The 15,107-nt window shown below is 36.8% G+C and overlaps 1 protein-coding gene across 1 annotated transcript in view; it reads left to right on the top strand.

Moving 5' to 3' along the window:
* LOC100934862 (WD repeat-containing protein 64-like) overlaps positions 1-15,107 on the top strand; it is a 190,491-nt gene that overhangs the window by 121,200 nt on the left and 54,184 nt on the right. Inside the window, exons 12-14 of the mRNA XM_012545213.3 lie at positions 1,087-1,333; positions 5,624-5,729; positions 12,346-12,497. Coding sequence (XP_012400667.2) covers positions 1,087-1,333; positions 5,624-5,729; positions 12,346-12,497 — 505 coding nt within the window. The remainder of the gene's footprint in view (positions 1-1,086; positions 1,334-5,623; positions 5,730-12,345; positions 12,498-15,107) is intronic.

Below are 15,107 nucleotides of genomic sequence, written 5' to 3'. Positions count from 1 at the left end.
CTGCATTTATTTAGAGGATCCTCTATCACCAAAGATAACTCCTTGATTTTCTCTGTATTCCATTCATCTATCAGTAATAGGAGAGAAATAACACACAAACACTAAATGTATATATTACTTGTAACTCTGTAACAACCTGAGCGAGTTTTTCAGCACATTGGAGAGATCTTTTTGAAAGTATTATGGAAAAGACATGCATAAAAATTATACAGGAAGAGAAGGCATTGAAGGATCACCATCTGTACCAGTAGATGAGATCATAGATCCATCTAAATACCTAATTTATTAAGAAATCAGATATTAATTGGATGGAAGAGGGACACTTCTCGAAACAGGGAGTTGTATACTTGCAAAGAACCTTAAGAGGTCATGCAGTCTGGATCTGTGCCTTCTGGCAAGATTGCCTTTAAACCATTCCAAGGAAAATGACACAGATAAAGTGCTCTGAGACTTGGAGTCAGAAATATGACTTCACATCCTGCCTCAATTACTTATTAGTTGTATCTCCATTGGCAAATCATCTAATCCTTCTTACCCTCAGTTTCCTTATCTATAAAATAAGAATAATAATGACATTTGCTTGACAAGATTATTGTGAGGATCATATGAGATAAAGTTTTTTTTTTTTTTTAAAAAGCTCTCTATAAATGCTAGCTACATTAGCTATTATAGTAATAAGAACCTAACTTGTTTAAAGTTCTCCAGAGGAGATTCTATAACTTTCCCCTAAGAGCCCATTTCACTGTTTAACAGACTGGAAAATGTTTCCTAAAAATTCCTCAGGCTGCAGCTTAACAGCATGTCCCTGCTTAAGGTTTAATTGGAACTGTATTTCCTTCTTGATGCCCTCTCACTCCCTACATGGTGCTAGTTGCCTCTTTCTGGAAGACATATGGGAAATGGTTTCCTTTCTTGTGGAAATAGTCTCCATTCTCCAGCTCAGAATATCTATGTTCTAATAACCCAGGGCAGAAGATGACAGTGACTGTTCTCTCTGAATGCAAGCTCAGAGCCGTCAAAAATTTCCAACTCAGCAGAAAATTGGTCAGCTTTTTTTAACAATAGCTTTTTGGTTTTTGCTTTCAGGGTGTACCACTGGAACAACAAATGTGGAGCAAAAGATGAAGGAAATAAAGGCTGTTAAGAAAGATGGAAAAGTAAGAAAATGGCACCAAGCATCCCTTGGTCTTCCTCAGAGGCGAGCAGAGGGGGATCAGACAGTTTTCCGAGTGCATAAAGGAGTCAAAACATTTTCTTTCTGTAAAAGAAACAACTTGCTACTAACAGGGGGAATGGATAGAGTAATTCGAATATGGAACCCCTATGTTCCAGGGTAAGATTTTTGATTCTATCAATTCTGGGGCATACTATATGCTATCAGATTAACAAATAACAGCCTTGATGCTTCTTATGTAGAATTTAAGTATCTCCCATAAGTCCCTTCTGCGGCCAAAAAATCTCATAATTACCATATGATCCTTTATTCCCTGATCATTAAAAATTCAACCCTTTGGGTCTTAACCCAAAGCTCTTTTTAAAAAATGCAAATATTCTGGGAAATTTCTTTAAGAAATATCCATTGTTGGTTAAGCTTCTATCCTATCAAGGACAATGTGCTAGATGCAGAATTGTTAAAAACAATATAGTCTTTTCCCATCATTTTTTTCAGTTGTGTCTGAACCTTTGTAGGTTTTCTTGGTAGAGATACTCAAGTGGTTTGCCATTTCCTTCTCAATTTTACAAAGGAAGAAATTTAGGTAAGCAAGGTGAAGTGACTTGCTCAGGGTCACACAGCTAATGAGTGTCTGAGGCCAGAAGATGACTCTGAATGCAAGCCTTCCTGACTCCAGGCCTCACTATGCGACTTTCCTGCCCAATACAATCTTTACCCTCAAGGAACTCAGAATCTAATAAAAGGGGAAAGATATGTTCATAGTAATAAATTCTTTTCACCCCAGTTCTGTCACTTACTAGCTGTATGATCATAAAAAAACAAACAAACAAACAAAAAAAAACTCACCTACCTTCTCTGAGCTTGATTAGTTCCCTTAACCTTTCTAAACTTCAGGGAAGTAATGATTCTATAGTACTTACCTCATGGGGTAAGGTCTAAGTGGGATAATGAATGCAAAATGCTTTTCTAACTTTGATGTCCTGTATAAATGCCAGTTGTTGTTGTTGTATTTTCATCTTTATTTAACAAACAAGGAAACAGATAAGATTGCTTGCCCAAGACCTTAGGTGCTAAATATATTAAAGAACTCAAATCTACTTCTGCTACTAAGACATGCCTGATACTCTTATAGTATAGCAAGCTGCCCCTATGTCTGTTACTAGCTGCATTATGAAAAGGGTAAATGGGAGATTTAGAAAATGTGACATGAAAAATTTGGGAAGGAAAAGTTCTTCTTCAATAATGGGATTGAGGGAGATAACTTCAAGAAGAAAGTAGTACCTGAGCTAAATTCAAGTGGAAAAACTTAAAAGGAAGATAGTTTAGAGGAAGGTAAGGTTTTAATAGATAGTGATGTGGAAGGAGTGCATCTCAAACGAAGGGAATGGTCTCTACAAATACATAAAAGTGGGAGGAGTGGGATGAAATTGAAAAATAGCAAGGAATCTAATTTGACCAGAATATAGTGTGTACAAAGATAGTCTTTCAAAATGAGACTGGAAAGGTAGCTTTAAGCAGGACAGTAGGAGAGGAGGGAAAGAGGCATTAAATGTCATAATAAGGAACTTCTATTTTATTTGGAAGTAATAGGGAACCACTAATGGTTTATGTGCAGGGAAGTCACAATGGTCACATTCATGAACTAGAAAATTAGTCTAGAAGTGATATAAACAATGAATCAGAGAGGTAAGAAATTTGAAGAAGGAAGAACATTTATAAAGCTATCCTGATAATCCATTTGAGAGGTAAAAAGGGTCTAAGTTTGAAAGGTATCTAAGTTGAGAAGAAGCAACAGAATAAGAGATAATTGACGGTACTTGGCAATTGACTATATGTGGGAAGTGAGGAAGAAGAATTAGCAATGACTGCAAGATTTCAAGTCTTGGTAAGAACAGGAAGTGCCATCCATAAAAATAGGGAAGCTGGCAAAGAGGCAGATTTTGGTGTAGGGAAGATTATTAGTTCAGTTTGAATTCAGTTTGAATTATTAGTTAAGTTTGAGATGATGACTGGAAATCTAAGTGAAGCTGTCCATCCAGCAAGTGGAATTGTGGAATCTGACCTAGGGAAAGATTTGGGCTGCATGTGTGGATTTTAGAGACATACATAGATGTGATCCCTGAATCCATTACAGAGAAATTGCTCACCAAAGAAGTGAGTATAAAATCGGGTGAAAAGAGACCTGAGGAATAAAAGAAGGAAACTTATTTTACTTAGGGAATAAAAAAGATGAACAAGCAAAATGTAACCCCCGCCCCCCCAAAAAAAAGAAGAAGAAGAAGAAGAAAGAGTCAGACAGGTAAGAGAAATACTGAGAGAAAGCAATTTTACAAAAGCCCAGAGAAGAGACAGTATCAAAGAGAAAGAGTTAAGGATATTGAGTCTATAAGTCATTCATAATTCAGTGCAGGTTGGTTAAATCAATCCTCCTTTTCTCCTAACAATGAACTGAGATCCATTTAGACTTAGGGTAATAATACTGGGAAAGAAGAGGCAGGAAAGGATCAAGGATATAAAGGTTACATTTGACATATAACACTTCATAGAAAGAACAGAATAGGTGGAACATCTCAGCTGGGTGCAAGGGCAGACAATGGGAAGATACTGCAAAACTAAGAAACTGGAGCTAGTAGTAGAAAGAAGAGGCAGGGAGGGATCAGAGAAACTTTGTCTAATTCACAATTTTGCACAAGTCAAACTCTAAAGGCTTTTCCATGTTCCCAACATCAAATGAGCATGAGAATCCCTTACTAGACAGGTCTCTCTCTTTGACTGAGTCTCACAGAGGTTTGGAGGATATTTTAGGTAGTTATCTTAATCAAGGGCAATAAATAAGAATGCATATATATTCATATCTAAGTATTTCTTCCCTGGGTAGTATTTCCATGGATTGTCCCTGAGATGTTATTAATCATTATGACCTCCTTTCCCCTTTTTTAGTTTTGTTCATATCTGTGGGTCACATTGGTCAACTGGGATTAGGTCCATACCTTGTCATTAAGTAGATTTTTTTCAGCTTTTTTTCTGGAATAATTATTTACCCATTTCTAGGATGAATCAGAGTCACAGAATTTCAGAATTGACAAGTACCTCAGGATAGCAACAACAGCAACAACAACCACAACCATTTATACAGTGCTTACTAAATGTCAGGCACTGTACTAAATACTTAACAATTATCTGATTTGATCCTTACAACATCTTTGAAAGGTAGATACTATTATTACCTCCATTTTACAAATATGGAAACAGAGATTAAGTGACTTGCCTAATATCACATAGCTATAGTGCCTGAGGTCAGATTTGAATCCATTGCTCTCTAACCCCAGGTCTGGCACTCTACTTGCTACTCCACCTATCTACCGTAGAAGTCATCTTAGACCAACACATATCTGAGAAGAATCCCCACTCCAACTTACCTGACAAGGAGTAATCCAGGCTTTGCTTAGATGCATATCTAGACAATAGAAGGTATTATACCAAAAGCCTATGGAATGCCATCAACTCTCCCTTATTTATCATCAAGTTCCCACCTCCCCCTTGGGAGTCATTATGATCATATTCTTCATGAGTTTTCATTCAGGATAGAGGCATACCTTCTATGTAAGCCGCCCAGCACCTGTGTGAACAGCAGGTTTTCAGTAAATGTCAACTAACAATTTGCTAATTTATATCTAGTGAGTCATGGGGGTTGGGAAGAAAGGAGAGAATTCTCTGATTCTATAAATTGGTCTAGAGGTGTGGGAGTAGGTGGGAACAAACAAGTACAGCTTTTGAAATTTATACAAGTTACAGAGATTTTAAGTTATATCTCTACATCCTGCACTCCATAGAGCAAGAGATGCTTCTACACCTACTCTCCACATATTCCTCTTAAGTTCCTGTTTGCCTATAAAGCAAGATCATTAATTCACTCCCCAGCCACATAGTTCTGAAAAGATCCCTTTTATCATGCTTTTTATCCTTGATGAGGTCCACCCCATCCTGCCACCCAGCCCCTATATCGTGATATCATTGAGAATAGGGCAGCAACACACTGGAAACTCTTGCAAATGACTGAACACATCTTGCTCAGATGCCCTTATTTACACTGGCATTTTTGTTTGCTCTCTAAATACTGTTAACACCTGCCTTGTGAAGTTACAACAACCTGTTTTTGGAATTCAGCCCAAGCCAACCCTCTTCTCTCTACCTCCTGGGCCTTCTGCTTTTTGTAGCAACCTTGTCTGTAGTTGGAGCAACAGAGCTCAGGGCTTCATCTCACACTGAGTTATGTTGCATTAACTGGGTATTATCTGCTTCAGCCTTTTTATCCCACAATGAAATATACTTGAACCCTCCTTCAGGCTGAATAGAAGCACCAGATCAGAGCCAAGTTTAATCTGATGTTTTCATTTGGAAATAACAGGTGAGACTGAAACACAATTGTTTGTTCTTTTTATATTCTAGAAAACCAACAGGCATGCTGAAAAGCCACCTAGCTCCAGTCTTTTACCTCCACATATCAGCAGAGGAGAACAGAATATTTTCGATGTCTACTGACAATACCATCAAGGTCTTTCCCCTTTTTGCATTACATGTAGCAAAGTGTATAGATCAGCATCTGAGCTTTGTTGTACAGGTCCTGTCTATTGTCAGCTTCGGGGAGTCTCTCTGTAGCAATGTAAATAAAGAACATTTGAAATGAAGAGAGCAGTTGTGGAAGAGAAGTCCAGTTGGCACCTGGAGAATGAATATTTCTACTTCTATTCTTCATATATTCCTCTTAAGTTCCTATTTACCTTTAATGCAAGACCATTCCCCAGCCACAAAGTTCTGAAAAGATCCCTTTCATCATTCTTTTTATCCTCAATAAAGTATACCCCATCTTCTCACTCAGCCCATGATATCATTGGGGCATCTTAAGTGTAGTGCATGGAGGTGGCTCTCAGGACATTTTGACATAGACCTCCACTGCCCAAGAAAAGAAGAGGCTCTTGCTAGTGGTGGTCTTTATATATTGAAATCCAAAAAGGGAATCTTTCTAAAGATTTGTCCCTGAATTTAAATATATGCCAACTTGTTGAGAATCTCCTCATCTCATGTTAAAGATTCCCTTACCATTCATTTTCTCTGTGTGTATGTGTGTATCTGTCTCTCTCTCTGTCTCTCTGTGTTTGTCTCTATCTTTGTCTCTCTCTTTCTCTGTCTCTGTCTCTCTCTAATATATAATTTGTATTTGCATAACTATGTTCCTGTCCCATTTTCTCCTAGAATATAAATTTCTGGAGGGAAGAGGCTATTTTGTGATTCTTTCTATCATCAGCACCTAGGACAGTGCCTAAAACATTTGGATTGGTTGGGGAGCAGACTTGTGATTTCAAGGTGAAGCAAATTACCAGTATGGAAACTCCTTACACTGAAGCTGATCTGTGACTTTTCTCTAACAAATAATCTTAAGGAATTGTTACTGAAAAGTTAATTGACTTGCCCATAGTCACCCAGATAATTCAAGGCCGAGGTGGAATTTCAACCTAAGTCTATGTGATACCAAGCTCAGCTCTTTATCTAGTCAGCCATGCTGTCACTAATCAAGAGCACAATAACTAGTCAGTCAATAAGCTATTATTAAATGTCTACTATGGGCCAGGCATGTGGCTATAATTGGCCAGGATTAGGAGTGGGGCAGTCAGAGAAAGATTCAACTCAACATATATTAAGTGACATTATTAGTTCTGAGAAAGATATCATGATATCTAAGACTTAGTCTAGATGGGAAATATGACAGATATATAGAATTTCAGAATGGAAAAGACTTGAGGCCATCATAGAAAACCATTTATTTGAACCAACGTTTAATGTTATTGAACTGATCAGAAATCCAGCAAGGAAATATGAAAAGATGAAGGACTTGCCACTTGAGGTTTATTATTATTATTGGTGTTATTAAATCTCCACAAGACAAATGATTTGACCTGGATTTTTTAAAAATGCTGTATCTTGGGGATTTTAGTGAAAGAAATAGAACCCATCATTATTCACTTGGGATTTACCTCTCACTTTATATTTCTGTGTATAGGCATATGGATTTATATCTGGAAAGGATCTTAGAGATTATGAAGCCCAACTCTCTTATTTAACAGAAATGGGACCTGAAGCACATAGATATAACATGACTTTTCCAGGATCATATAATTAGTATACATCAAAGGCAGGATTTATACCCAGTTCTTTCTGGCTCATAGATAATTTCTCTAACTAGTCTACAACACTGATTTTTTCTTGAGGTAATTGAGGTAAGTGACTTGCTCAGGGTCACATAGTTATTAAGTGTCTAAGGCTAGATTTAAACTTAGGCCTTCCTGCCTCCTAGAACAGTGCTTTTTCTACTACGCCACCTAATTTCCCCACTATACTGCCTATTACAGAGAAATTTTTCAAAACAAAAAATAAGATAACTTCCTACTTGCCTTAGAAGTCATCTCCTATCCAAAACATAACTGAAAAGAACCCCTACTCTAACATACCAGACTAGGAGTAATCTATTAGGAGTAATTTGATTAAATATCTCCAGTAATGAGAAACCTGTCCTGACAGTGACATGACTAGAAAATATCAATCAGGATAACTACACAGTCTGCCATACCAGAAGGGTATATATCTGAAGAGTTTGCCAATGGAGGGTATGGGTACTCTCTCATACCCATATTTTTACCTATATTAGCTCATGTTTATGATATGATTAGCCAGGATTAGGAGTGGAGCAGTCAGAGAAAGATTCAACCCAACATTTATTAAGTGACATTATTGGGTTTTAAAAAAGATATGATAATAAATAAGACTTAGAATCTAGAAAGGATGTATAATAGATACATAGAATTTCAGAATGGAAAAGACTTGAAGCCATCATAGAAAACCATACATCTGAACAAGACTTCCTTTTCAAAATTCATCTGGCAAGTGGCCATCTAGTTGTTTTGCTTTAAGATAATTAGTAAGAGAAAGTTCCTGAGCAGCCCATTCCATATTTTAATACCTCTTATGAGTAGAAAGGGCAGCTAGGTGGCACAGTGGATAGAGTGCTGGGTTTAGAGTGAAAAAGATCTGAGATCATTTCTGATCTCTTATACTTATTGGCTGTGTGATGCTGGACAAGTCATTTAACCCTGTTTGCTTCAATTTCTTCATCCGTAAAACAAGCTGAAGGGGGAAATGGCAAATCACCCCAATATCTTTTCTAAGAAAACCCCAAATGGGGTCATGAGGAGTAGAATATGACTGAAAAGCAACTCAACGATAACAATATTATTAGAAAACTTTTTCTTAAATCAAATCTAAATGTTCTTCTTTGCAAATTCTACCTGGTATTCCTATGTTCTCTTAGACTAAGCAAAACAATATTTCTATCACATTACAGCATTTATATACCATTATACAGCCAGTATTGTGCTGATAAATTTTTAAAAACTGGCTTTCCCTTGGAAAAATGTGTTGATGCTATACTTTAAAGATGAAATTATGTTATTAATATTTAGACAATCATCAATATAATCAATGAAGCCTGGATTTGTTACATTCCTAATTTTCAAGATATAAATGTTCATGTTGAAAAAAATTGATTCTTGAGGATTCTAGCATACCTCTAAATATAACCACCTTAAACTACACTATTCTATCCTAGGGATTAGACTAAACTATTCTGCCAGATCTTTCCTTCTACAACTTAAATATTGCCTCTTCCTTTTGCAATTCTCATATGACACAGAATTAAGACCTTTCACTGTCTTGGTTGTTCACTTCTGAATGTACTCTAGTTTACCAATGTACTTCCTAAAATTTGGCCAAAAACAGTGTTCTAGATGTGGAATATTGATTAAACCTCTTTTGTTGTTACTCATTCATTTCAGTCATGCCCAACTCTTTATGATCCCACTTGGGGTTTTCTTGGCAGAAATATTGAAGTAGTTTGCCTGTTCTTCTCTGGTTCATTTTACACATGAGGAAATTGAGGCAAACAAGGCTAAGTGACTTGACCGGGGATCACATAGCTAGTGCCTGAGGCCATATTTGAACCATGAAGACAAGTCCTCCTGATTCCAAGCCCAGTGCTCTGAGCATTATGGCACCACCAGCTGCCCCAAAGTGGAACACAACAAGACTAAATTTAGTTGCCCAAAGTCACATATTCCAAAAAACACTCCTTCCCCCTCAATCTTCTGGGCAAACATAACTAATATGGTAAGATTTGCAGACTTTGTTTTGATAAGGATCATTAAAAATTAAATTCATAAAAAGGCATTAACAATTTCCTTCAGCTTTCAATTTGAAAGCTTCATTTTGTAAACACTCCAAAGAAGTATTTTTCCCAAAAAATTGCCTTTGCTCTGCAATCATGAAAACTCTCTGTGTGGGTAGGTGTCATGTATTCTACTTTATTTCCCCTATGTCTTTGCACATTTTCCCAGTCTGTATCCATCATTACAAGATTAACATCATGTCTGTGATGATTCAGGCACATTGAATCATTGCCTAAAATTTATTTAAAATTCACTGAAATCATATCCTTGAAATATGGTGCGTAAGTCACTTCTTAATATATTATTTTTGTTCAATACGTTAATCATAGAAGGCCCAAACAGCTGAATCTGGCATCTTTGCTTTTTTAAAATTGTTTTTTGCAGTCCATATGTTCCACTTTGCTAATTCATGGAAACCTCTTTATAAGAATTTCCTGAATTCTCCTAGCCTTCTTAAAAGTACACACAATTTCTTGAATTTTTAATTTCACTTTGGTTTGCAACATATAACAATGATTTTGGAATCAGATGACCAGGGTTCAAATCCTACCCATGTAATCATGATTAAGTCCCTTCTCTTCCCTGGACTTTAATTTTCTTATCTATATATTAGGGGGAAGGGATGATATTAGAAGAAGAATCAGATAGCCTTCAAGATCTCTTCTAGTTCTAAATCTATGATATTTCTATTTGGAGCTGAAAAGGAAGCTATCACATAGGAAATTGTGAGAACAGAAAGAAGACTATTCCTGAGATGTTCAAACATTTTAGTCCCAGGAAACATTTTAAGTTTAAGTTTGTTACTTTCTTTTTGTTCCTTTCTCACTACTCTTGGTCATTCCTCCTTTCTTCAGACTGCTCATCCCTTGGCCTGCCCTTTCAGGGTAATACTATCTATTCTGAAATTACATCCCCTCCAATCCCAGCAAAACTCTCATTTCCTCAGTGCTCTAGGGAAAGCAACTGACGAGCTAATCCATACTGAAGTATAAATAACTGATAATAATAAAAATAATAAAAACAATTTATATAGTACTATAAGATAAAAAAGTATTTTCCATGTCATCTTAATTTGATTAATGACTTAATTTTTTCCTAAATGATATTTTAAAAGATTTTTTAGCAGTTGTGAAAAATATAATTATTAATTATCTACAATTTATTCCTTCAACAAACATGTATTAATTATCTATGTTCCTGACATAGGGAATCCCAGAAATGAGGACACCAAGGCAAAAATGAAACAAACCTCATTTTGTTTCTCCTCAAAGAGCTTTTATTCTATTGACAGAACACTATGATAAGCACTGGGATAAGCACTTAAATAAAACACTGTTCTTGGCTTCAATAAGGTTCCAGTCACACAGAGAGATAAGACAATAACACAGATAACTATAATGTATTAACTTTCCCTTGAAACTTCAGTTCAACCACCAATGTGTTGTGGCCAATTGACATAAAACATCAATAATTCAGGGACTGAACTGAGGGCAAGCAAGGGATATAACTCATTCTGCCCATAGCTGGGCAACTGTGGGATAGACTTTATACTAAACCACTGGTTATTTCTAAAGTAATCATGTTAAGTTCATTAGACAGTTATAAAAAAAATGTTATATGAAGCCTGAATAGGGGAAGTTGTTGGGAGGAGGAGGGAAAAAAGGGGATAAACAAAGTAGGAAATGCTTTCTGGAGGAGTTGGTCTTTGAACTGATATTTAAAGAAAGGATGGAAATTCAACAAGAGAAGAAGAGGAGGAAAGGCATTCCAGGAACTGGGAACAGCACAAGCAAAAGCCTTGAGGCATAAGAATATAGTATGTATTCAGAGAAGAAATCCAGTTGGTTATGTTAAATCAGAGAGTGCATAGAGGGGAATAATTAAAATGGATATATCAGGTTTTTTACATACTTTATTACATTTACATGTAAAGATGATTTTTTATCTGCATTAAAAAATTTATTTTGAGTTCTAAATTCTCCCGCCCTTTCTCCTGTTTCCTCTCTCCTTGAGAAGGTGGGCAATTTGATATAGATTATTCATATTCAGTCATACAAAACTTATTTCCAGAATATATTAAGTTTTAAAAGTCTAATCTGTGTGAGGTAAGTAGGTGAATAAGTAGTAGCCTTTGCATCAAGAATTTCTGAATGGAATCATTTAAAGAGAAAGAAAACATTAATAGTTTCTCTAGAGTTTGAGGTAGTTAACTAATAACTTCTTTATGATGAAAAATTACATTAATGGCCTAAAAGATTGCTCTAGATCTTCTTCCTGAGTTGTCTTGTATTTATTTATACTTATTCCCTTTATATATATTTATATTATATAAATATGCATGTGTATATATAATATATATATATTATACTAATGCACCTACTTGCCCCCTCCCCAACTATTAGAATGAAAGCCCCTTGAGAGCAACTATTGTTTCTTTCATTATGCTTGTATTCCCAGTACTTAGCATAGTGCTTGGCATGCAATAGGCACTAGTTAATTGCTTGATTGAACTAGACCTGTAAATGTCAGTAATCCCTAGTAACCTCAGCATTGCAAAGGAATTCTTCAGAGTTTGGGATGAAAAGGTGGGAACATCGATGGAGAGTAAAGTTTTCCACTGAAGATCTCAGAAGTCGTTTAGTTTGCAATGGACAGGAACTAAGGGAACATTTTTTATTTATTTGATTTTTCTTTCTTTTTTGGGCAAGGGGGTTTATAAATGCAAATTTATGACAGAGTCTAGACCTTCACCTCTACCATATAACAGATGGCTGCTTTGCATAAGTATGAACCCAGTGGAGGCCTTTCCAGGAACAAAGTGCCTGCTTCTGAGATGAACACCCCCTTAGGGGCATATGTCTGTAAATGACACTCTCCCTCTGTCTTCCCACCCAGATCTGGGATCTTGAGAACCACAACTGCTTGTTCACTGCCTGCCCCAAAGCCAGTGGCATCCAGGGGGAGCTTACAGCTTGTCATTACCTGTCCAACATCAAAGTACTATGTGTTGCCACAGATTCTGTCTCTCTACTGCATCTAAGGATGAGGTATGTGACTTGGCTTGACAGCCTAAAGAGTTCATCTCTCCTGCAGAGAATATTGGGTACAGTCTACCCTTCCAAGATTTCAGTCTCACTCCTGGCTCCCTCTATCCTTGTTATAATCCTTTGGTAGGAAGCCATATTGTTAGCCCAAAGGGATCACCCATGTAATGACTAAGTGACCCATGTAAATAATAGAACTAACAGGAATTCTTTCAGCTAAGGGGGAAAAAACCCAATTGTGTGGGGATGTAAGGTAATGTCTTAGAAGGTAGTCTCTTGGTAAGTTCATTTGAGTTGGGGGAGGTAGATCAGAGAGTGTTTCCCTGATCTGCAAGATCAGGAAGAGATTTGGAGACTTGTACAAAAAGAAAACTCTGAGGGTGGTTGTGCCCTGTGGCAGCATAGACCTGTGGAGGACCTCGAAGGAGAGGAAGAAACATCTCAGGGGGCTCCCTGAGTACTTCCTTAGATATTAATAGCCTGGGACCAAGCTCTATTTGCCACATACTGGTTATGGCTCTGATGCAGGCTATCTTTTTGGCTAAATGTTATAGATAAGAAGAAGCAACTTTTGATCTGATCTACAGGCTCTTTCCTATTACCTAGTGGTCTGACATTAATTTGTTCCAATCAGAAGAGTCCCAGCAGCTTGAGCATTGAATCACCACTGACATCTGAAGTCCTATTTCAATGTTGAGAAAATATACTAAAAAACTTCAGTCAGGCAAACTATTCTATGGGATAATGACATCTAGCATGGATAGTTTATTGATTTTCTTTTTTGGATTTGGAGTTTTTTTTTTTTTTTTTTTTTTTTTTTGCGACAGCTTGAGTTTCCAGCATAAAAAATCAGATATCAGTTGGTGCTTTCATTTTTACCCAAACTTTCCTGTCCTTGTTTCTCCCACTCCTGTCTTACCCCTAACTCTCATTCCATCTTACATCTCCTCTGTCCAGTTGCTGTTCTTTCTTTCCATCTTCTTTCTTACCCTCCCCAATATTGCTCTGTAGCCCAAGAATAGAATCATAGAGAAGAGCAGAAATGTGCTTTTAACCATGTCCCTCTCTCCAAAGTGGAGCCAGAAGGATCATCTCATCAGACTGACTGAGCTTTTATTTCAGTAATTAATAATCAGATATTAGTAATAATAATAATAAACTACCACTAGAACGGTTCATAAACATTTCATAGATGTGATCTTGTTTTATATTCACAATAACCCTGGAAAGTAGGTCCCATCTGAATAATAGGAATGATCTTATCATTTCCATTTTGTAGGTGAGGAAACTGAGGCAGAGTAGAGATTAAATGATTTTTCCAGGGGTTTTTTTTTCCAAGTTTTTTTTTTCATTCACAATTAGTGTCTGAGGATAGATTTGAATGCAGATCTTCCTGATTCCAGGTCCAGTGTAAATGTAGAAATTGTGAGGGGCAATGGAAGGGACTCATGTAGAATTGCCCAGACCCCCTTAGAGGGTTATTCCTTCCCCCAAGAGCATTCCATGATTTCATAGGATTTAGACTGTATACACTCTTACAGATCATCTCGTCCAACCTCTAATGAGTTTAGTGATTCATAAAGGGAGAATGAGGGTATATGATCATGGCTATTTTGTGTAGCCCAGACCTACCTTTCCATCATGGTCCTGTACAGTTGAAAAGAGTAATATAATAGGAAACTAGACTTAACAGGAGATATACATTTCAAGGAAATTTCTCTTCCTGGATGCACATCCTTATATATTTCAGGAGACAAGGAGGCATGATGGATGAGTAGAGCAGTGGTTTTAGAGTTGAAGAATACCAATATTTGAATCTTGGATTTCACTGATGATACATTCTTATTATGGCTTTCTTTTTCTGGTTATCTCTCTATTAATGGTCCCCTCATAGATATCTGCTGTAATAATGGGTCACTTTCTCATAGAAAGGCCTTTATTTCTCTACCTGTCAGATTTTCACCCTTTTACCTAGCTAAGTAGAACAAAGTGGAGTCAAAAAGATCTAAGTTCAAAATTTGCCTCAGGCACTGACTGTGTGACTGAACAAATCCTTTAACTCTTCCCAGCCTCATTTTCCTCGCATGTAAAATTACATTGTCTCACAAGGCTGTTGTGTTGATCAAACACAATAGCATATTAAAATGCTCTGAAAATTTTAAAGGACTATATACATGCAGGCTATTATTAATGCTTAAGAGGACAAATTTAAAATCATACCTTCCTAACATAAAACTTGCTTAGTTAGCAGACCTTTTTGAATTGATGCTTTGCTCAGACCTTTTCTCTCCTCAGCCTTTGCCTAGTTTTTCTTAACCAATATAATACTCTTGGCATGGATCCCTGTAGAAATCATTTTTGTATCTGCCTAAAGTTTCAGAAGCACTAAATGTCACCTTGTATCCCCAGTAAGAGATTGCTATTCTTTGAGCTTATTTTATGGAGTCGGGAAGAAATTTTAGAGCTGATGGGTGGTTTTCAGAAATTAAGAGAGTGCTCTGGATAGTTCTTCAAGAAGGCATAGCTCTTGGTGGTCACAGTGTCTTTGTCAGGACACAGTGACATGGGACACTAGTGGCAAGAAGAGTTAATTAAGGGGTATAAGAAGGACTC

The sequence above is a fragment of the Sarcophilus harrisii genome, chromosome 3 (genome assembly GCF_902635505.1).
Source record: "Sarcophilus harrisii chromosome 3, mSarHar1.11, whole genome shotgun sequence".
In the NCBI taxonomy this organism is placed as follows: Eukaryota; Metazoa; Chordata; class Mammalia; order Dasyuromorphia; family Dasyuridae; genus Sarcophilus; species Sarcophilus harrisii.
The sequence above is the reverse complement of the archived record's forward strand: the minus strand, read 5'-3'. Positions and strand labels throughout refer to the sequence as shown.